The sequence below is a fragment of the Lates calcarifer genome, linkage group LG10 (genome assembly GCF_001640805.2).
Source record: "Lates calcarifer isolate ASB-BC8 linkage group LG10, TLL_Latcal_v3, whole genome shotgun sequence".
NCBI lineage: Eukaryota > Metazoa > Chordata > Actinopteri > Centropomidae > Lates > Lates calcarifer.
Window position 1 is genome coordinate 7,397,388 of NC_066842.1, and position 23,999 is coordinate 7,421,386.

Here is a 23,999-nt window from a genome sequence, read left to right on the forward strand (position 1 = left end):
ACAGAATGAGAATTTCATTTTACCCCTTACTTGTGTGATAGGTTAGATTTGCTTTGGCTTTTGAGTGAGATTGGCTTTGGAACAGGCAATTCCTGCAATTTGGGTTTAGCTAAAGGAATTATGGGTTTATTTTAGGCCTTTATTTTCTTGTCTCATTCCTTTGTTGCTATGGTAACCTTCCACATCCCCCAAATTGCCCCTTTATATGGCAGATGGGTGGTCCTTTTTCTTTTCTTCAACAAGGCCAGTGCTCACACAGAGCTTGTTGTTCTGTTGTCTCTATCTCTTTCTCCCTTTCCTTCTTTTGTTGCTGGTGTGTTTGCTGGAGAATGGAGAATGGCTGGAGACCAGATGATAGCAAATTGATCTGGCCGGTCACAGATGGAGATGTGTGAACCGAGCCTGAGTGGCTCAGGCCTCCGAGTGTCACGTTTCTCTCGGCCCTCCTGAAGTGTGGTTATCCAAACAATACATTTGTACCCAGACGTCCCCCTTGTTCTCTTCCCTTCAACACATATGTATTATTAAAGTGTCAAATGCGGTACGTGATGCAGAACGTATCCGCCCTTATCAGAAAATGCTCTGCTGCAAAGCCAGTATCAAAAAGAGGAAGTGCTACCTTCTTCTCTGCCACATCCTCTCATTTGTGCTTATCTTCCCTTTTGCCCCTGTGACATGTTATTTTCTTTTAAAGCAGCGGTTTGAAATTGAGTGCAGTCAGACCTTTTGCGTTGATAGAATTCACAAGAGCTTTCCATTCAGATTGAGTGCAGCCCAACACTTCGGATATCGCTGTTTTGACAGTTTGTGGAGTTGACATCAGTTAAGGAAGTCAATTCAGCTGAAGTCACCCGATTCTGTCGAGTCGCTCTCAGAGTGCTGAAGGTAAGCTTATTCAAAAAGACTTCTTGTTTATGACCTTGTTTGAAAGTTACTGTCAACCTCAGGAAAAGGAATCCACACTCACATAAAACACAACAGGAAAGTTGCTCACTGAGGCTTTTCTCTCCTCCAGATCCAGGAAACAACAGTTTGACACGCTCCAGGTCACGTCTGTTTTGTCAGAATGCGTTACTTTATGTGTTTGCTGTGCTTTGTCTCAGGCCATACGATTCAAAATGTTCAGAGGGAGAGGTGCAGCCCTGCGAATCTGTGGGGATGTTGATCTGTTAAGTGCTGAGTGTGTCACTGAAAAAAAGAGAAGAGGAAGTGAAGAAACTAAACATCTTCCTTCTTCAATTTGACAGGCTTTTGACCAGTTCGGTTGGATTCTGTGCCTGTCTGTTTTTAGAAACTGCATGACACCTTCAGAAAAAAAAAAAAAAAAAAAACACTGTGGAAACTCTAGTGGTGTATCACAGTTGATCACGACTTTTCTTTGTATCAGAAAAGCAGGAAATTTGGAGGTACAAGTTGAGAGACAGAGACACTCTGCCAAATACGTTGATGACAAAAGTGTCTCTTGATTCTGCTGTGGTTTTTATTTAAGCACTTCTTCTCTGTGTGTTACAGCGCAGTTGACTCCTCTTGACTTGTCTTCGAGAGGAGCGATGGAGGCCGACATCTTTGAGTATCACAAAGAAGAGGACACTGTGGACACTGAGTCATTCCAGGGTATGTGTGCATTTAGTAAGGTGCTAAATATTGCGTCATAATTTTCAGTTATCACCTGTTAAATCAGTCTCAGTTGATCAATCGTGACCACAATGAACCATTCTGTAGTGTTTGAGAAATTTCAATATTTATATCACAGCTGAGCGATGTTTCAAATGTTTAGTCTACCCTCAGTATAAATGTGAAACAATAAAAGTGGGATAGACTAAATATTAGAAACACCTCTCAGTTTAATGCAGTACAGTTCAACAGTACTGCAAACTGCAGCCTCCAGAATGACCATTGAGTGCATTAGCCAGGTGGAACAAGCTGTAAACACACAGTATAAGTTGTTGTAGTTAACTTAGCAAACAGTTGTGTAATTATACATTGAGCAGCCACTGAGCAACATTAGCATTCATTTGGGGTCCTGTTTCTGAGCACCTAGTGAATTTAAGTCCAATATTCACTCACTCTTGTAGTTCTGTTTTTGGTTGTTACCTCTTGAGGAGAATATGTAATATGTGTACCTGATAACAGCTGACTGCATCTGAAAACAACTTTGTTGGGCATTTAAAGTGAGTAACAAATGTAAGTCCACACAGGGTCTTGCACACTTTCTCTGTTGATTAAATTTAAGTCATGTGAACTATCACAATCTCACTGATGGGGAAAGTAGAACACACACTTTAAACCCTCTGTACTGCCGTCGACCAACAATTCTTGGTGAGTTTGTCACCATGAGCACACAGTTCACATTTGACATAGTCATTTGATCTGTAGTTAGTATAGCAATATTGACGAGAACAGCTTTAAACTGCATTATCATGTCACAATGAAGTGAGATTGCGAAGCGTGCAAGTGTCAAGAGTTCTGCTATCTCACTTCCATATTGTATGGAAAAAATTGGAAACCAGTGGCTTCCTGAAAAAATGTATCCAAACATGCATTCAAATGTGATCAATGTAAATGTTAAGTAAATATATACTGTAATTAAGGAGCTACCTCTTGATTTCATGACATTAATAAGATATAAATGACTATGTAAAAGAAAAAAGAATACAAGAATACTAACAACTAACTCACCAATGGAAGTTATATATATTCACACAGGAGAGAAGAGGAAAATCATTCAGCCAGCTTCTTTAAAAGACCCCAAACTTGAAAAGCTAAAACAGGTAAGAGATTAATTCCTGTCACCTACATTTAGACCTCTGTCTGAATCTCTGTCTTCCATTCAACATTTACCATAACATCATAGCCCATCCTGGATGACTATATATCCAAGCCTCCGTGTATAGGGGCTGGAGATAAATGCTACACTGAAAATACATTACAGAGCCTGCATGCATACATATGTGTGCAGTGAAGAGCATGAATAATATCTGATGCAGGGAGAGAGGTGGAGGGATCAGTAAAACTTTAATGAACATAATTATCAGAGGTGATGGGAGACAGATCAGAGAGGAGCGAGGAGCCAACAGAGTCTGCTGGATCAGACTTTGAAACACATTTTGATTGGAAAAGATAGCAGCTCAAGTACTTTGTGCAGGTGGCAATGAATGAATAAATAACTCAACAGCCCTGACATGTTTTATATGTAGATTTGGGAGGAAAAACAAATGAAGTATGGTCTTTAGTTTTGTGGAGCGTTGTCATTTTCCATCCTTCACAATCATAGCATCTCTGAAAATTGATTGAGAGAGTTTTTCAACAATGAGGTTTCATGCTGTTGAAATGTATGAAAGAAGATGAAAGTATTTGATATATCTGACTGTGTGATTAATTGTGTCTTCTTAGGCACTGGTTGATTGGATCAATAGCACTTTAAACCGGGAGCACATAGTGGTTCAGAAGCTGGAGGAGGATCTGTTCGATGGACTGGTGCTTCATCATCTGCTGTGTGAGTTGATACATATTTGTATGATTGCGCTGTCAGCCCCGATATTTAGTTTAACATTAATACACTTCCACTTAATCATTGTCTAAATTAGACAATGAAAACTAACAAATGTTTCCCTTTCAAATTCTCTTAAAAGCTGTCAGCTCTAATATCCAAAACACAGTTCTAGCCAGTACAACCCTGAACCTCACAAATAATAATTTCCTGATTTTTCCAGCCAGGTTGGCCGGCGTGCACTTGCCTGTGGAGGAGATAGCTTTGACCAGCAGCACTCAGATCCACAAGCTGGGAGTGATCCTGGAGGATTTGGACAAGAGACTGGGTCTGCAGGACAGCAGCCAGATCAAATGGAATGTCAAACGTGAGTCATGCAGCTGACTGGCCTCCACCAAACAAAGCAACAAGTGAACAAATGTCCTGTCTGTACTGGCAGCAACTTCGGATCAACAGGATTTGGTGCTAGCTCAAGGATGCCATGTTAGCTGATACCAACTGTGAAGGATTTTGGGGGAGATAAAATTTGCTGACATTACAATGTGTTCTGTTTTAATTATCTGTCAACTCTCAAGCATTATTCATTTGTTATGAGATTCAGATCCTTATAGCCTTCCTTCTCTTTCATACTGGGTGGTGATGAGTTCTGTCAAATCAGTGAACCTTTTTTTTTTATTTTTATTTTTTTTGTTCTCCGCTGTTCACCTGTCAGTCATCCACAACAAAGACCTTCTGGCCACTATTCATTTGCTGGTTGCCATGGTGAGATGTTTCCAGCCTGAACTGGATTTGCCGTCAAATGTGAAGGTTGAAGTTGTGGCTGTGGAAGTGAGTCTCGGCTTTTCCAGACTCCAAATTTGTCTTGAACACACCTTGCAGAGTTGTTGCTCAATTTTTTTTTTTTGTTGGCTTTAATTTTCATCCAGGTCAGCAGGAGCGGGATCAAATCAGATGTACAGACAGAGGTCCTAACGGAGGATAGGTGAGTTGATTTCTGCCCCGTGTGATTTTGCAGATATGAGAAAAAACCCGGGGCTCACTTCATATTTATTTATTTCTTTTCTTTTTTTGTTTGGCTACGTCAACAGTGACACAGGCCCAGGCTCCCTCAGCAATACTGAAAGTGAGTAAGAGCAGTCAAGAGGTTGAACTGATGTGACATCTTGAATGTCATCCAAACAGCGTTGCAGCCTACAATGACTTAACACACTTTTTCTGTCTGTCTGGTCACCCAGGGGAAGATCCCATTGAGCAGCTGCTGAAGCTTGAGGCTCACAAGGTCAATACGGTGAAGAAGGTATAACAAGGAGAGGAGGAGAAGTGCTGAGGCAGTTTAAGGTGTTAACTGTCACATTTCCACTGGCAGCGAGAGAGCAAAACATAATGGTGTTAAGACAGGAAATAAATCAAGCATCATACCATGCAAGGAATGCTTTTATTGTGGTATTTTGTATTATTTGGACTGCTGCTCTCGGTCACTGTGGGGTAGTCCATTTAGTCTATAAAAGAACAGGTATTAAATGGACCTTGTGGTGAGACAGTGGTTTTATCAACTAAAGATATTAAATTTACAATTATATGTGACAGAGAAGAACAGAAAATCTTCACATCTACCGACAAATATTTGGCATTTTTAGTCACTGATAGTGGTGTGACTCACGGATCGGTCGGTCTCAGTATGGCCTCACAGAGCCTAGCATCTTGTTGCTTGATAAGTGACTCAAACTGTCAGTTATTAAAGTAGTTGTCAATTAATTTCCAGCTGTTTGAATAACCTGTTAATTTACTTAATTTCAAGTGGAATGCAGACTCAAAAAGCCTGATATTATTATCACCCTTCATCTTGCTGATGGCATAAACTGAAGAGTCTGGGACATGTTTGATACTTTAATATGTCAGCTAGATAAGTAAATAACTACCTGACCTCATTTTTTTCATTTTCAGGCCATTTTACACTTTGTCAACCAGAACATGTTAAGCATGGGTCTGCAGGTGGCTGATATGGACAAACAGGTAAAAAACAAAAAAAAAAAAAAAAAAAAAAAAAAACTTACAAGAATAATTGATTGCTTCCTCTGAGATTACATCACCTCCTGTCTGTATTTTCTGTCTAGTTTGCTGATGGTGTGATTCTGTTGCTGCTGATTGGACAGTTGGAGGGCTTCTTCATCCCACTCTATGACTTCAACCTGACCCCTGTCAATCATTCTGAGATGGTATGGACTCACTATAGATTCACATCACATTAGTAAAGGAAATGCATCCTCAGAGAAGTGATAGGCTTGTACTGAAGGCAGGCCAGCTCAACTTTATTGATATGTGTTGTAAAGGCCACCATTATTATTATTCTGTGTGTAGGTGCTCACATGTAGGTTTCATTTTATCGTATTTATTTATTAAAAATCATTCACTTAAAAGAACAAATGACCAATTTCAGATTTCACTTCATTATTAAATCATATTTTTTTAAAGTGTTGATATGCACAGGCTCCATTAATCTGATTCAAAAGTACAAAGATCATAATGCACTTTTTCCATTTCGAATTTCAGCTAATCTAATTTCCCACAAGAGCACAGTGGATAATGAGCTACAGTGCAGAAACCTGATCCAAAATCATGCCTATTACAATATATGATATGATAAAATTAATATTTTACAATTCCCATAATAAAAGTAGATGCATAATTACTACTGTGTCATGGCTCCCTTAAATGATATCTTTGATCTCACTTTACTTGAAGCAATAGGATGAGTCCATGAAAAAGTTATGACTCCTTTATCACAGATATGATGAGCTCATGACTTAGTTATTATATAAAGACACTGTGACACTCATTATTAGACTTTTTTTTTTTTAGACCTTTTTAGACCTTGAAAACTAAAAAGCTTTTCCATAATGCATTACAATGGATTGTTAAATGTTTTCTAGCCAAATATATTAAATCTGACGGTTCTAATGGAAAGTTAACCTAAAAATACAAAGAAGATATGCACATTTGATTTATATTTGAACTATGAACTTAGATCATTCCATGCTAGATTTATAACTCAATTGGAGTTATATATTGATGTTTAAGTGTGTTATACAGTTAGTCACACATAATAGTATGTATAAATAAGATATTGGCACACATATATTACTCAAAAGTTTACTAAAAACATAGTTAAATACTACATATGAGTTGGTTGGGTAATTCCAGTAAATCTAAGCAAAAATTACAACAATATTTCTGTTAAATTTCTTGGATGAAAATGTGATGTGCTCACTTAGCGTTTCACATTTTTGTCTTTTTGACCTCTAGCTTCACAATGTAAACTTGGCCTTGGACATCCTGAATGATACGGGCCTGGAAATGTCCAGTGTTGACCCACAAGGTGAGAAAAGGCACTGTTCACACAATACAGCACACACTCCGCCTTGTTGACAACAGATTTTACTCAAATTAGAATGCCAGGCACAGAGGATGAAAAAACAAACAAACTAATAAAAAAGAAAAAAAAAAACAGGCGGTCTGTGAGTAAAAAACAGAAAAACAGTGGAGCTCCAAGACAGCAATGTCAAACTAATTCAGATGATATCCTCTTTCAAGAGCATTTATCAGGATGACAGGGAAATGCCAGTGTCTGTTTGTGTGTCAGGTGAGGGAGGGGGATCGCTCCGGTAGTTTGAGTTAATCTCAACTGCTTGGCGGAGTGCGGGTCTGACAGTGTTTTGGAGGGAAAGATGAAATTGCTTGCGGAATATGAATGATTGCAACTCGTGTCTGGATGAGTATCACTGTGGATGATTGGCTCAGTCCGAGGTCATCATCATTCATTTGGAAGAGAGCAGCGAGGGAGAAGCTCTCAAGGGGACGATGTTACTGTGGTGCCCAGCGATAGACACAGGGACTTAACCTCACCACTACGGCTATATCTGCTGTGTGTGTGTGTGTGTGTCTGTATAGATGTGTCTGCAGGAAGATATGTTATTTGTATTCATGAGCACTGCTACTGTATAACACACAGTTATCAGGCAGATCCCAGAAATATTCTGATTATATCTGTGTGCTGAAATTTAGTGTGTTTGTCAGTTCCAACCTGCAGCAAGTTATCTGCAGTTATCAGATTTCCAACCGTAAAATCACAACTTCATGCTTTGTGGCATAAATTTATGAGTCTGAGCATTCATCCAAAAACTAATGTACCAGTAAGAGCATTGCTTTATTAGCAGATTTTCCACTTTACATTTTATGTACAGTTTTTGGAAATACTCTTCTGTTAAATAAGGATTAGTATAAGCCTTTTGTACAGTGTCCAGTCATACTGGACACTGTACAAAAAAATAACAAATCAAATATTAAAATACCTCCAATATAACAAAATAATTCAGGTTGTACATCAGTAGATTGGCCTAATAAGTGCCTGTTACAATGGATGACACAACATTTGAACCAGTAACAGGTTTTACTGCTGTGCCTGATCTGATTATTTGTTGGTTTTACTTTTCATCCTCTCATGTGGTAAATTATTTTCATTTTCAATTAAATGACCAAGCTCTTTATTGATTAATCAATGAATGGTACAAAACATAAGAAAATTGTGAAAAATGTCCATTACATTTTCCCTAAGGCCAAGGTGATGTTATGACATAGAGTCAAAAACTGAAAGATATTCAGTTTACCATAATTTAAGATAAGAAAAACTTTTGGTCATACTGGGCAAATCACTCCAAGAAGAGAAGAATAAAACAGAGTGAGTATCTCAGTGAGTTGACCACTTGTCTAAGTGTGTGAATCAGTCAATATCAAATGGATCTACTTCACTTCCCTGCAGATCCATTATTGACAAGTTGCCCTGTATTCTCTCAGAGCTTCCATCTGCCTCTCACAGTCACTAAAACTTCTGCACAGTATTGCCTGCCAGTCATACCATATAGCCTGTGATTGTAAAATAAATCCTCAATGCGATAACAGTTAATGTAAAGACCAGCACAATTAATCTAAGCCAGGGGCAAGTGGCTAATTTAATTCATTTTTTGTGTCTTTTTAATTACTGGCATAATTGCTGTGATGGAATGAGGAATCCCAGCACTCAGGGTCTAAAACAGGAGCGTGCTGCATGCATTAATTAGGTTAGCCAGTTGTGGAGTCGATCTTTATGTCACATTCATTCAGTTAGTGCATCTCACAACTGAGAGCAATTTTGTTGGGATCTCATCTCACCAAGGACATATTGATTAAATTTCCATCTAATGTTTTTTTTTCAGTCCTCCTGATCTATGACCCGTAAGGACAGATAGAATGAGAATAGTCATTAGCTAATGTTGGTAAAAGCTTACACATATTCTCACTGCCACGGTGGCTCGGTGGATGCTGATGGTGCATTATGTCTCTTGTGGATTGACAGATATTGTCTCTCAGGACGTCACTGCCACCTTGAAGATCCTCTACGCCCTGTTCAAGAAGCACAAGGGGAAGTGAGAGTAGACGGAAGCTTGAAGAGGAATTTACCTGCTGGAAATACAAGCTGAAAACCAGTGGAGTCTTTGGTCAGCCTGTGATTTCCTCTGTTTCTAAACTATTGCAAATACTGTAGATCTAATTATTTAAAGTATGAAGTTGTTTATTTTTAGATATTTGGTTGATGCGCATAAGTTAATTTTAAATAAACGTGCAAGAAGCCCAAGTATCATTAACAACTCAAGTATAATCAACACAGCAGTGTCTAAAGGCCCAGCATTTATGATGGCCATGATCCATTCATCCATCCATCCGTTATCCATACCACTTATCCTTAAGGGTCATTGGGGGGCTGGAGCCAATCCCAGCTGACATTGGTGGAGAGGCAGGGTACACCCTGGACAGGTCACCTGTCTATCACAGGGCCAACATACATAGACAAACATGATGACGGCATTTTGGAGCAAGATCAATTAATTTAAAAATTAATCCACATGTTTTTTTCACTGTGTATTTTATGAAGAGAGGTGGATACAAAGCCAGGCTACCAACAAGGCAAAGTGGACACAGATGGATAAGTGGGCAACTACTTCAGGAGGTCCCAAAAGCCTAAGGCTGGTTGTGTGTAAATAAGTTATATTTCGATTAATTGCAAAATTGTGTAGGAGTTTGCACCACAGTAAAATCAACTGAGGTAGGCTCTCCATTATTGCGTGTTCTTGTGACCATGTCTTTTGGCCCCAGGTGGGTCCCCTGTTTCAAAATCTAGACTTAGGACTTTATTTTAGCCCATATTGTGCTCATGGTGCATTTGTTAATAAATCTGTCTTTTGCTGTGCCACCTTATGGTCCGAGTGAGCACTAAGTACTGTCTGCTTTCATGGTATTTTTAAATCTTGTTAACAGTGTGAGGACAAAAAAGTGTTAAAGCATATGAATATTCCACATTGGGTTTTCATTCAAAGAAATAATATATGGTGTGGATGCTTAACCCTGGATTATTTCCTGGTAATTTGCTGGGTTTTTTTCTCTCATTATATTTCCTTTTCAATCTGACACTGCTGCAACATAGCAGTTTTCATTCTTACTATACAACTCCCCCGTCCTTGACTGCCACTTCTCAATAAACAATGTGAAATTTTTTTCTCTGCTTCTTCCTTCTTCTTCTGTGGCCTCCTCCGCTTCTAGTCTGTGAATGCAATTGTCATTTTCGGGAAAATTGTGAGATTTTTTTTTTCTTTCCATCAAATTGTTCACAAGTCAATGTCACACAGCAGGCAGCAATGGAGGGAGGCAGTGAGAATGAGAGACAGACAATGGATGTGGTTCCATCAAAGCATATTTTGGAAAATATGTGTTGAATTAAAAAAGTCGACAAGAACTGGAAAAATCCACTTAATTATCCTCAGTGTTGCAAGGAAGTGTAATTTAAAACAAATTTATGCAAGCCTTTAGTGAATTGTTAGTGGAAATTTGTTATATTTAGCATTTTGGCACCTTCCTGAGTTTTGAATAATAGTATCTGCCTAGTACCACTGCCTCTCTGGTTTTAGTCTTGTGGATTTAGTTTGTGTATTTGCAAACTGCAGAGGGTGCTTCTTTGTTTTTGTCTTAAGGTTAATGTATGAAATTTGGGCGACACTAAATAGTAGCAGCAACCACTGTCACAATTCTTATTCCCTCCAGTTTTCTTGTAGATGTGCTTGTTGACATTCAGGAAGCTAATTAATGCATTTCCACCAAGGTGAAGGAAAATACATGAACACAGTGGAGCATTTAACAGCTAAAGATCCAGATATTTATCTCAGAAAGTGAATGCTGGTTTTGTATTCATCAGTCTGGATGAACTCTTCATCCAGAGTGAGCATGAGTTAAGCTATTATGAATAAGACAGCTGCAATGGAATACTCTTTGCATTTTAAGGTTTCTCAATACAGATTGAAACAAACTGTGCAAAGCCTTTCAGGCAGACATAAATGTCTCGTAACAGTCACATATTACATACACCGTCCACTCACATACTGTATGTTTGCTTCCCTTCTCTGTTGTTAGGTTGACCACATAAACATTTGGCACTCATTCTTTCTATATACTGAGCTTCACATCCTTGATGCTATATGACCTCTTGCTTTAAGCAGTTTTATTCCTCCAGCTCACCTCCCTCTTTCTGTATTAACATAAAGTTGTATGAACATAAATGTATCATTATGTGTATATTCAGGTTCATCAAATGCTGTGTATGTCAGTGTCAGTCAGGAGGGGTCGTGATCTTAGAAACAGCTTACTTATATATGTGTCAGAGCACCACATGAGCAGAGCCACACAACAAAAATATGTTTTATTGTTTCAGGTGTAGGTAGTTAAAACTTAAGTGACTAAAAGATTTGTTCTGAGACAACTGAGCCTTTAAATCAGTAAAAGACATGAATTGAACAACATTCATGAAAATATACAAAACCCCAGCCTGTTCTTTATTTGTTTGTTTATCCAGGTAGCAAAGTGACAGTCTTGTTTTAGACATAATTGACAGCATCATTATTTATCTGCTTTCCCGATAGAATAAATGTCTTTTTAAAAATCTCATACAAACTCTCTATAAAATCTCAATCTCAATCATAAAATCTCAATGACAAACTGTTGTGCTTATCTTGTAGTTCTTGCTCAGAGTTAATGCTGCTAAAATTTTTAAGCTTTGACACATAAGGATGTGAGCATTTTCAGAATAATGACACAAGCTGGGAAAAAAAAAAAAAAAACGTCCATGTGGCTATGTGCAAACATTTGTGTGCTTTTGACAATCACAGTGACATAGGACCAAAGTCAAATAAGATTAAGATTATCCACTGTATGCGTATTAGCAAAAAGGTCACGGCTTAGTCTGTCACCAGTTTCTAATCCATGCGAACAAACAAGGCTAAATTTCAGGATAAATGTTTCCAGGATTACACCTGTTCTGCTCCAATGATGGCACCTTCTTCTTCTTCCATTAGGACAACACATCACCAGCACTGACTCGGCAACATTATAATAGTTACTTTACAATGAGTACATTATATGTAAAAAATTAAATAGCATTCACCTAGGACTGAGAATGTCAGATGTAACTTTACAATTTTTTGAGGCTACTGTGAGTGTACGTTGTTTACACTGTACACTACACAACATAAAAATGATGAGTGAACTACTGAATTACTGAAATGAAGAATTACAATATGACTCTTTAATATATACTACTGACTTGATTTAAAACCAGAGTCTTGCAAAATTGATCTTTAATGTACACTTTTGTTACGGCCGCACCATCTTTCCGACCATTTCACGAAAGCCCTGCGTATATGCTAAACAGGATGTGTGGCCCCCAACACGCGATTGGCTCCAGCTGCTGGAGGCGTTGTTTGTCCGCCCCACCTACCTGGGCTGTGGATTCTGATTGGACCGGCACCTGATCCGGGCCTCCAAACAAGCGGATGAATTTGGTGACAGAGTTTATGAAAATATGGTAAACAATGCTTGACACAATTGTTACGTACGGCTCGCTAGCGTCTCTCGGTTTAGTGTTGTGTCGAGTTTGAAGCTAATTGATGATAATTCTGTAAACGCTGCAAACTCTGCACATTAACAACGAAGTAATCGTGAAGCTATGTGGGGATTGGCTAGGTATAAATTTAAAGCAGAACTTGTCTTTGTTTACACTAGGGACGGGTGGCGTTGTGGCTTTGGTGTTTGGGTTTCTTGGTTTAAAGACAGCGTAATCAGTAAGGTTTCATTTTCATTGTTGTTATGTAGATTGATTAGTCGTAGGTCTTGTTTGTTTAAGAGTCCTCTTTTTGTAATATTTGTTTCATTGTTTTAATAAGCATCTATTTGCCCTGTTTTTTTTTAAGCTTGTGACCCTTATATAAAAGTATTGTCTGGTCAGGGCTCCTTGTCATTAAATGTTTCTAAACATTGTTCAGCCCATTCTGCTCTACTGCTCTACCTGTTTCCTTAACATGCCCTCTGTCACAAACTGGGCCAAAATCACATGCATCACCAACACTGCTGCCAAGATAATAGGTCTCCCCACACCCAACCTCCTAAAGTTCAATTGTAAGGCCAAATACTGCAAACACAATAGCACAGGACATGGATTGTGTGTATATTTTTCTATTTTGGGTTATCTGGTGCTGTTGCTGATTGTGAGATGATATGTGTTCTGTGCTGTGAGACAGATTTTGCCTTTGGGGACAATAAAGTCTAACTAACTAGAAAGTGACCCATCAAAACCCCAGAAAGAGAAAATTATCCATTATTTCACAATAATAGCAAGGATTAGAGAAAAGCCCCCCCAAAAACCCTGAAACAGATCTGTGCATCAGATTCATTTTTTCTTCTTTCCTCTCCCATTAATCCCCTCTCACCCCCCTAAAAGGTAGTTAAAATCAGCTCCATCTCAAGCAGCTGCAACAGTAAAATCCTGCCAAAGCATTGATGCAATGTAAGTGCAATGGAGAAAACTAATCAAAATGAGGTATTCATTTAGATTTGAAAATGGCAAAGGTTTGGTAACCTTTAAAAATGCTGTTGAACAGAGGACAGATTCCTAATAAGACAGTTTTCAAGGTTCAGGCTGCCGAGCTGTCCATCATTCACACACCAGACAGGTCGACTCAGGTGACCAAACTGTCCAACTTTTGATCCAAAATGAGTGTCAGTGAGAGTTGAGAGGAGGAGAAAGGAACCCTGATGTTAAACTGTCAGTCTTGGTTTCCAGATTAATGGAAAATCAGGAGAACTGAACTGAAAGAGTTCAATCAAGGGTCAGAGAGTAGAAAGAGGTAAAAGGTCACCTCCTCTACTGCTTGGAATAAACCAGTGGAGCCTTTCCATACTTTGTTACTTCTAATCTAATAGGATGTCTTTAACCCAGTGACAGGACTTTCTCCAAGCGTCTACTCAGACAATTTCAGAGTTTCTCTGTTCATAATGAGTCTTGCATCAGTGTTAAAGAATAACAAGCTTTTCATGTGTTCTGCTATACTCAAGAATCATTATGGAGATTATGATTATGTTTCAAATGCACACATTGTAGAGATGGAGGCGGGGGAGGAGGTGTGTATGAAAACCGCAGGGGGAGCTCACTCTGCACTATAATTTCAATAAATACAAGATCTCCTGTGGCTGTGTAAGTGTATTTACAAATAAATTATGCACTTGCTGCAAAAAGTGGTAATTTATGATCATTTATTTTTTTATACCAATTTTGTAAAATGTATCATAAGCTTAAGCTAATTTGTATCTAAGAAAATCTAATTCTTTCAAAGTTAAAAGCAGTTTTATAAAATATTTCCTTGATTTCTACAGAAGAGAATATGAGGGTACCTTAAAATACCTCAATAAACAATGGGGAGACAGTGTTGGTAGATAGATGCCAATCACTATCATGTTTCTGGTCATGTATAAAAATACAAACATTCTGGCACAGGGCTATAAACAGATCCTTGAGGAGATTTTATGTTATAAATTTCCCAGGGACCCTGGATTATGTACCTGGGATTGATACTTGGTGATGTAATTCAAAAGAGGGCTGTCTGTCTCCTCCAAGTCCTGATATGCAACTATCAGTCACAAGAAGCTGGTTAAAATGATACCCTCCAAGATCAGGACAGCGACTGGACATTCCAGATGAAATGTACTTTGTGGAAAAATTGACCCACCCTAAAAGAGAAAAGATGAATCGTGTTCACGGCTTGTTTGAAAGACTGGATCAAAGATTTGTAAAGAGAGAGGACTGTTACCTTTCATATTTACATTTATTTTTTATTTTTGTCATTAATGACGTTATGTTGTGGATTTTGCTCAGTATAACAGTTACTGAATAATAGATAGATAAAACATTTAAAAAACAACAACCTCTGAGTCATGTAATTTATTTATTTTATACATGGTCTCTAAAAAAAATTATATTCACCACCAGTTTCTGCCATTAAATAATAAGAACACTGGTGTCATTTGAATTCTGCCAAAAAAACACAGCCCATTATTTTCTCCCAAGAGTGAGCTCATTATTTTGCTAGAAATAAATTATACTGAATATTTGCACTTCCTCTTTGGGTGCTGTGACCTAGGAAGATATAATGAAAAAGTGATTTAAAGTAAGTTATGTTTACCCTCATTTTCTATGCTACAAACTACTGATCCTCTTGGGGGAAACTTGTCCTCTGGATTTGACCCATCTTCTATATTTATAGTGAGTCAGGACCAAACACGGTCATCTTTCCAAGTGGGAGGTCACTGATGAATAGGAACTTACATGAATACAGAAGAGATCATATAAAATCCATAAACAACCCAGGATCTTCTTCCTACAAAGTCTTGTTGCACTTTAACCGCTGAAACTCCACTATATGTCATATAAACATGTAACTGAATTGATAGTGTGCAAGATGGTCAACTTTTTACAGGTTTGTCCTCATCTCAACCCTCATGTGCTGTATTGGAGTGAGAAGGTAATGGAAACAGCCTGGGAAAGATTAAGGCTTAACAGCCTGCAAGGTGCAGTATTGAACTTGTGATCAAACTGTATAGTAGGAAAGCCAAACTGAAAACAGACATTGATCCAAACAATGATGCAACGCAGGAGCTGCTGCAGCAATCATAATGATCATCATCCGTGTTTTTATCAGAGATGTAACTCATAATTTAAGTAGAAATCAGGTTTACTGTCCTGTTTACTTCAAAAATATGTAATATCTCCCAGTGTTCAATATTAAATAAGTATGGTCAAAGATATTATATATTGATAGATCATATGAATTATTGTGGACAGATATATAACCATGACATTGTGAACTAACTGAAAACATTTTTTAAAACTATGTTTATTGTTATGATATCTTATGTTTCACTCAGGCAGTTTTTATTTCAAAATATCCCTTTCCAAAATATGGTTTTAATTTAACACATTTTTTCTCCAATGACTGTTTTGTTTCACTATGCCATATTTCTTCACAATGTTTTGTCTGTTAGTCAAGACAAACAGGGCAGAGCCAGTTATGTGATTTGTTGCTTTGCTCTGAATTAGTGGGCAGCCAATTACAACCACCTGTTTAGACTTGCCTTTGCTGTATTTTATTTGACTTTTCTATTCTATTCTATTTGTGTTTGTCTTGTATTGTGAAGCAATTTGTGATGTCTGATCTAAGAATGTACAACATAAATTAATTCTATAACTTTGTCTTGATAGAAAAAGATTGTGTGTTGAAATTATGACAGAAAAATTGTAATTAGGAAAATTGGCATTATGAAATAAAAACAGCTGGATGTAGTTTGTGAGGTTACAATTGGATTAAATAACTTAATATATAAAACTATAAAACATTTCTTATGAAAAGAAGCTGGATTAGTTTTAAAAATGTATTGGGTTGTGTAGTAATTGCGTACGTATATTATTTTGACATGTGGTTATTATTTATTCCTTGTTATACAGCTTAATTTAAATTGACCGTTAAGGGCCTCCGTACAGAAAGTTGTCCTGTTATCGTCAAACGCACTAATTTACAAAATGGCGGTCTTGTTGAATTATAAACACCTGCGCAGTCTTTTGCTCAATTAGCTAACCTTTTACTGTGACTGTAAATCATTGCTGACATAATGTAGCATTTCCCAAGCAAAGACGAATGTGGACCACAAAAATGTGTACGCTTCCCCACTACTACTGGACGCCAATTTACTTGTTCTTGGATGTTGGTCTCTTGTCGAGCTCGTCGCGTTAGCTGCCATCTAGTCGCCTAGTTCTTCCCACTCTGAGATGCCATGTACCTTGCTTCACTTCACCAAGGTAAGTTTTTATTTGCTGCTTGTGCTGACATGAATATTGTAAGACTATATGTTGTCCCTGCCAAATTCGTGTTTGAGATTATCAATAAGCTATGAAGGTGGCTGCTTTATTTTTCTCTCAGATCTGCTTGATGTCTTCTTGGCTACGGGCCAAGTCCCAGAGCACTTTATTTATGTGTAGTGTTAGCACTGATACTAACTTAAGTTCTTGAAGTGGCTGACATTGTATTTCTTTTGGTAATTTTTGCCCTTGCATTGTGATGCTTTCATGCTGCCTTAAATAGTGGTGAAATATGAATACTCATGTTTGAACGTTATGAAGCTCAGCAGCTGAATTGGATTTGTGTATATTTTAAACATTATTCCCTTACCTGTTGCTGTTGTTTTGGGGGCTCTTTTGCATGCAAGGTCTGTTGTTGTAAATAACATTGTATGTGGTCTTTAGGGGCATAAACATGACTGCACACATCTTTTTCACTTAATTATATTGGCTTCATGGGGAGGTCAGTATGGCTTTTGTCACATTTCCTCGAGACATTTCATATTCAATTTAGCATTAGAGGAATATTTCAACTCAACGCAGGGGATGTGACAGCTTCTCCTGTTGTACTGTGTTGTTGTTTCTTTACTGAACTCTAATTTCACGACAACTCGAAAAACCTTTTTGTAAACTAATGCCTACCAAGGCATTATCAATAACTGCAGCTTGTCAAAATGTTACACCAGTAAATAATACATGACTAAAAAAACATGATAAAAAATAAATTGAAGTAAAAAGAAGTCTGTGTACAGCATAATTCAAACTAATAGTATGTTTTTCCAATGGATCCTGGTATCAGGACTATTGATCATTTTCACTATTGAAGTCATCTGCCAGTTATTTTGTAGGTTAACTACTTAATTTTTAGTTTTTAGTCCCACATGTCTACATGATATAAATATTCAAATTATAAAACAATAAGTTGTTGCTGATTATTTTTCTGACAACTGACTATAACTGATTAATTGACTCATTGTTGATTCTGAAATTCTCAGTCTTTGGTTGAACTACTCTCAACTACAGCTCCTTTCTGATTTCAAATGTGAATATTTGCTAGTCTCCTAAAGTCACTGTTTTTCTTTGAGTCCTGGGCTTTAAGTTGGACAAAACAAGACATTTGAAGACATAACTCAATTCAGTGAAATTAAAAATACACAATAACATCACCTTAATATCATACAACAAATGAAATCATATTTTAGTCTTGATCTATACTGTTACTTTGCGAAGCATTGCTGTGGTGGACCCCACCTAACTTCTCACAACACCACTCACAATGGCTACGCCTTAATATGGACATTAATATCTACTTCAGATGGACCTTAATGCAGTGTCAGTGCCACCAAAGATCCGGCCTGAGCAGCAAGGGCATCGGAGAGACGAGACCTAATGGAGTTTTAATAGACAAATGTTGGCAGGATGTATCTCAGGCTCCTCAATAACAGCAGGATGTGGAAATCCAGACAATGGTTTTTAAATGGTGATGGATAGCAGCAATTGGTCTCATATGCGCAGATGGAAAGAGCGTTGGTTACTGGCATACAGGAAGGAGGACACAGATGGAGTGCATGGAGAAGAGATTGCAGCGTCTTTGACAAGCTGAATCTAGGCTGATCGACAGAGGTGGATGAGGGCTGGATAGAAGTAGAAGTCAGAGCTTATTAGGAGAGCACAAAGGGCTCTTGACAACATGGTAACAAACTTCTCAGTTGCCAGGGGACTTTGATGCAAGCGAGCAGCAGCAGGTGTCTGATTTGAAGAGAGGTGTTGAGGTCTGACACCTCCTGTCGCTGTCTGTCTTTTGCCTTAGTTTTTCACCATCACTTTTTTGCTTTAATGATGTTTCTGTGTTTGCCAGCTATGGATGTGGCTCTGTCGGTTTGAGAAGGTCACTGCTTTGAGGCTGGATGAATCATCTCATGGTGTGTTGATTGACCAAAAGTCTTTTTAGAGCCCCCCCACAAAGGTTATCACCTGAGTCAAAAACACTACATAAAGATTTTCATTTTTTTCTGTAATCAATAATCAGTTTGTAAAGAAGATAAAGCATTTTTTATTTGATTTTCTTTTACCTGAGATTGGTCACTTAAACAAAAAATAAAATAAAATCTTTGAAATACTGGGCACAGCAGACCTTAGCTTTGAATTTCTATAGATATTAAAGTGCTGTGCATGGGTCCATAGTAAGAGCTCTATTCAATATAAAATGAGTTTAGATGGTGGTGTCTTTTTTTCAGCTATTCTAAAACCAAAAACATGATACATGTATGGATTAAACAGTGTGTATATCAGCTCTTGCATAAGCTCCAAATTTTAGCATGTCTGACTAACTAGCTTCCAACCCTCCTTAGAAACCTAACCCCTTACTTCCAAGGCCAAAAGTTAGGATATCATTAGCTAGCTATAATAGTTTGAGGGTAAAAGTTAAAAGTGCAGCTTAAGTACTACATATACTACATATATACTACTACTACATATAATACTATATATGTAGTCATTATGCAATATAAGCTATAACCTTTTTTATAATTTTCTAGCTGGTTATCTAGAATGAAATATCCAAACAACAGCTGTTATTTCAGTTGGCAAAATGGTTGGTTGCCAGGTAAAACTGAGAAATCTGCTTTTGTTAACCTTTGTCACACACTCTTCGCATCGTATAGGCATTGGAAAACTTCGAAATGTGAAAATAGGAAATAGATAAATGATACAACATGTGCCAAGCCCCCCCAAAATTAAGAAAACTAAACAGCTGAAAGAGAAAAGTAGCTAGTGAAAGACAAATATAAAAGTAAAATCAATAAAGTTTTGTTCATCCATCCATTTTAATTTTAAAAGCATTATTTACTGAGATATTGAGCTACATTTTAGACTCTGATAATCTTTTACTTCCATGTCAGTAGGGGCTTGGCTTTAAAGACTTAATGAAATAAAGGAGTTTATCTTATCAAAGAGCACTTGACAGGATTTAAACACACTGGAAAAGATAAAACTTTATTTTTCCCTGTCGTGACAATACAAAGTCAACAAGTGCAATAACAATCCAACTGAAAACGGTACTGAACATTCTATCTAGTAGTAAATACATAGACAGAACGTGGTGCACATTATCATCACCACTACCACACCCAAAAAGTGAGGTATCAACCACTACAAAGCGTCTGTGTACAGGTGGGTATTCAACTGTAAGGCAACTGTTACCATGACAACCTGGAGAGACTGAAACAGATGTGCGCTCCCTTCTTCCCATCCTTTGTTTTATTTTTTTTATTTTATTTTTTAATTTTTTCTATGTTTTATTTGGGAAGAGGGTTGAGCTGATACGATTTACAGTACCACATCACATCAGGCCAGAGTCAAGACTGTTTCAACAAAACAGAAAACATCACAAAACCAAGTTGTAACATTTTAAGAAACGGGAGGGGGGGGGATTCCTTATATGTTTCTTGAAGGAATCATTTTTTTACCCTGCTACTGCTTTGTCAGATGCAAAAATTAAGCTTTTTTTCCCTGGGTGTGATTATTACTTTATTGTTTATAAGAACATACCCTCCTTTTGCCTTATTACAGGTCAGAACACACAGCAGAGAGCCCTGAAAAGAGACATGTTCTCTAACATATCAGATTTTTCCCACTTAACCAGCATTGGGGATTTATTAAATCCCCTTTGTGCTTCTGCATCTGTTAAAAACTCCTCTGTTTGCTGCTGCTGTTCATACTGTGGGAATATGGAGGCAGCTACAGAGAGTGAGCAAAAGAGTGTAATTTAGAACCACTGCTGATCTCTGGGCCAATTATTTCACTTGGACACATCCTGTTTCTCTGCCCCTGAAAGCGATGGCATGAGCCTGCTGGGGCGCACACGCAATTAAACTTTAGCTATTGAAATGGGAATTAACTTGCTCTAACAACTCAGCAAATGTGAATATTATTGCTGATAACTGAGGATGACGCCTGGCAGACCCCGCTCACAGCACTTGACTAGAGTTCTGTTAGGGTCCACTTAAACTTCATGAAACAGAGAGGATAAATACGATGGTAAAAACGAGTGAAGCGGCTTAGAGCCTCCTTCAGCAGTCCTGTTTGCCTTGATGAGGACATTCCAATGTGTGCACAGACCATAGATTCTGTGCACGTACAGGCTCAGCAGCTGCCAAATTACCAGTTACAGATGCAAGATTGGGACAGGCACCCTTTTCTTACTGTACCTACCTTCTGTCCACCTGATCCTCACACTCTGTTGCTTTTATACAGCCTGGCATCAACAGCTGCCTTGTTTGCTCTCCTTAGACAGAGAGGACAGCATTTTATGATTACAGAATTTATTTCAGCAGTTAATAGAAATAGTTATTGTCTATAGTCTAGCACAAAAAAATATTCTAGAACTATTTTAATAATCAATTTATTGTTAAAGTTAATTTTCAGGCAAAAATGCAAAACAATTCCCTAGTTCCAGCTTCTCAGATATGAAGATTTGCTGCTTTTCTTTGTCTAATGTGATGGTTAATTAAATATCTCTGGATATTGGACTATTTGTTGGACAAAAAGAATAATCTGAAGACCTCACCAAATTGCTACAGGCATTTTCCACTATTTTCTGACACTTCATAGACCAAACAATAATTGAAAAAATAATTGGCAGATTAAACTATAATGAAATTAATCTTTAGTTGCAGCCCTAGAGGATTTTATTTTGATAATTGATTAATTTATAATTGATTAGTAATTTTTCATTTGCTGTTTCCAAATGTGAGGATTTATTGCCTTTCCTGTTTCTTCTCATATACAATAGTGATTATTGGTGGAATAAATTAAGGAATTTGAATACCTGACCTCAGGCTGTCAGAAATCATAACAGGAAGTTTTCACTATTTTTTTGACATTTCATGGATCTGACTCATAGATGACTCATTGATTAATTTAGAAAATAATTGGCTGATTAATCTCTAATAAAAGTAATAGTTGCAGCCCTAAAGCAGAGGCTTTTGTTTAAAGAGTGATCATTGTTTTCTCCTTACAAAGCTGACACATAAATGGTTGCAGACCTTTTTCAGTACGAGTTCATTATACAGAAATACTATTTGTCTATTTCATTGACTTCATCCTCATTTTGAATGTAAACTGAGGGAACTGTGTGATACACCTCAGTAATTACCATGGTATATTTGGCTGGTCCCTTTGACTCTTACATACCATGTCATCCTTCTACTTAAGCCACTGTACATTATTGCTGACAGTGAGGGGGATTTTATAATGGATTTCTTTACATTTTCTATTATGGCTAATCGCTTACCGTTATCTATTACCAATGTGGGATGTAGAGCGCTCATGGATATTCATTCGCATCATATTGCTAATGGAGCTGTTTTTCAGGCAGCCCTAGTAATGAGGAAGGGCAAACAAGTTTTCTGAGGCAACTTTATATGTTATGGTCACAAATGGGGTTGTAGGCTCATAGCCAAGGGTTAAGGTTACGTTTAACTTAGCATAAAGCTCTTTGCTGTTCTGATGGCATCCCTGATGTTTTGGGTGACATAAGTTATTCAAACTCAAGATCCCTTTCCTCACCATCGATAAACCAAAGAGAAATCTTGATGACCTCAAGTAAAACCTTTAGATCCACAGCAGTTTCACTGTATGGCGTTATGTCCTTGCCAGACATGTTACAATATAGAGAAATCACTTGTTTTGCAGAAAGGAGATCTAAAACATTTCATACAAGATATTGTTTTTCAACATGGCTGCAGAGACATTTTGTGTCTGGTTTCAGTAAGTAACAAAAACATTCTACTCTAAGTGAGATGCTCAGCATCAACCTAAGCTGTTACATGTTCCGAATGTTAACCACTCATATATTTCTCTGACTAGTTCACATAAATAAATCACCAAATAGATAACCCACAACTGTGTCTAACTGCTACTGAACACAAACTGACACAGCAGTGTACTAAACATTGTATATCTAGAAAGATGAACTTTTTTTCTTTTTTTCAAAAACAGGCAAGCCTCCTGGCTTGCGAGCACAGTTTATCCAGTTCAGCTTGGATTTGTTTGGGATACTCCAGGCCTTGGCAGCCATTTCAGGGGATCACTGAACACCTATGAGCAGCTGAATGTGTCTGTCCCTCCTCTGCTGTGGCAGCAGCAGTACTGTCCTCTGCTTTCTTGCAAACCTTGTTCAGCTGGGTTCCTAAATACCATATCAGCCTGCTTCTATCGCTCCATGGGTGTTTTGTGCTCATTAGAAAGGGGCAGTAGTCACTTCTAACTACTACAGTATGGCTAGCCCACCAGTAGTCTTTATATCTGTGGTCCAGAGAGGGGCATCTGTGGGGCATCTCCTCTGTGCCATGTAAGGGAACAAGGTGTTGCTACTCTTCAGTTTGTCCACTTGCAGCATCATTCTGCCAAAAAAAAAAGAAAAAGAAAAAGAAAAGAAAAATAAGCATGAGCATGAGCATGAGGATACATTCATGACCTTGGAAATAGCAGTTTGACTTTTTAAGACACCTTTATCTACATTCAGGTCAGTTTTTCAAATAGAAATACCCCAACTTTGATGGTTCTAGTTTTTGTCATTTTTTACATTATGATAAACTGAATACTTTTGAGTTTTTTTACTGTTGGTCTCTGGGAAGTTATGATGTTTTGTCACTAGTTTACAGACTTAGTAAGTAATCAATTCATCTAATTGATTTTAGGCCAAGAGTGCACATGTGTGCGTCATGAAATTCCACTGAGTTGTAACAGAAGTTGTTTGGGAAACATCTATTGGATCCCACTGAACATCACAGACATAGCTTTTAACTGCATGGCTGTCTCATGTGTGTTCTGTGCGCTTCATGGTCAACAATGATCTGTATAAGGCTTGTAAAATGGGGCAGCTTTGCTTTTCAAAAAGCAATCAGAGCTACAGGAAAAATTAACAAGTCTGTAATTCTTGTAAAGATTCTAAGCCACCTCCACTGCACTCATTTCTGCTTCCCAAAATGTTAAAAGTACATTGTTAATGGGAAAATAAAAGTTTCACCCTCTTCACCATATTGATTTTCCTTGCATTCTTACATGGACACAGGAATATTTGTTATCAGAAAGTTGATGTGATATTAATGCTTTTGCTCATTGTGCTTTTAGGACTTGAAGGTTATTTTATTGCACTCCAGAGAAAATGACTAAAATGCAACAGAATTGTGTGACACCAGATCTAAT

The 23,999-nt window shown here is 37.7% G+C and overlaps 2 protein-coding genes across 4 annotated transcripts in view; one reads left to right on the plus strand and one right to left on the minus strand.

Annotated features, from left to right (window-relative positions):
- The first annotated feature begins 156 nt into the window (after positions 1-156).
- Positions 157-10,074, plus strand: parvg (parvin, gamma). Of its 3 annotated transcripts, none has more exons than XM_018675974.2 (13): positions 157-885; positions 1,513-1,614; positions 2,707-2,771; positions 3,394-3,496; positions 3,714-3,857; positions 4,203-4,318; positions 4,417-4,472; positions 4,579-4,613; positions 4,726-4,787; positions 5,435-5,503; positions 5,605-5,706; positions 6,794-6,866; positions 8,880-10,074. In XM_018675974.2, the coding sequence occupies exons 2-13, from the start codon at positions 1,551-1,553 to the stop codon at positions 8,951-8,953; spliced, it is 963 nt and encodes a 320-aa protein (XP_018531490.1). In that variant the 5' UTR covers positions 157-885; positions 1,513-1,550; the 3' UTR covers positions 8,954-10,074. The 3 variants fall into 3 exon arrangements, with proteins under 3 accessions (XP_018531490.1, XP_050929171.1, XP_018531491.1); XM_051073214.1 differs by having other exon boundaries at positions 4,726-4,769; XM_018675975.2 differs by lacking the exon at positions 157-885 and adding an exon at positions 952-1,406.
- A 9,683-nt stretch (positions 10,075-19,757) lies between these two features.
- shisal1b (shisa like 1b) overlaps positions 19,758-23,999 on the minus strand; it is a 39,135-nt gene continuing 34,893 nt past the window's right edge. Inside the window, exon 5 of the mRNA XM_018675977.2 lies at positions 19,758-23,194. Within this exon, the coding sequence (XP_018531493.1) occupies position 23,194 (1 nt within the window). The 3' untranslated portion in view covers positions 19,758-23,193. The remainder of the gene's footprint in view (positions 23,195-23,999) is intronic.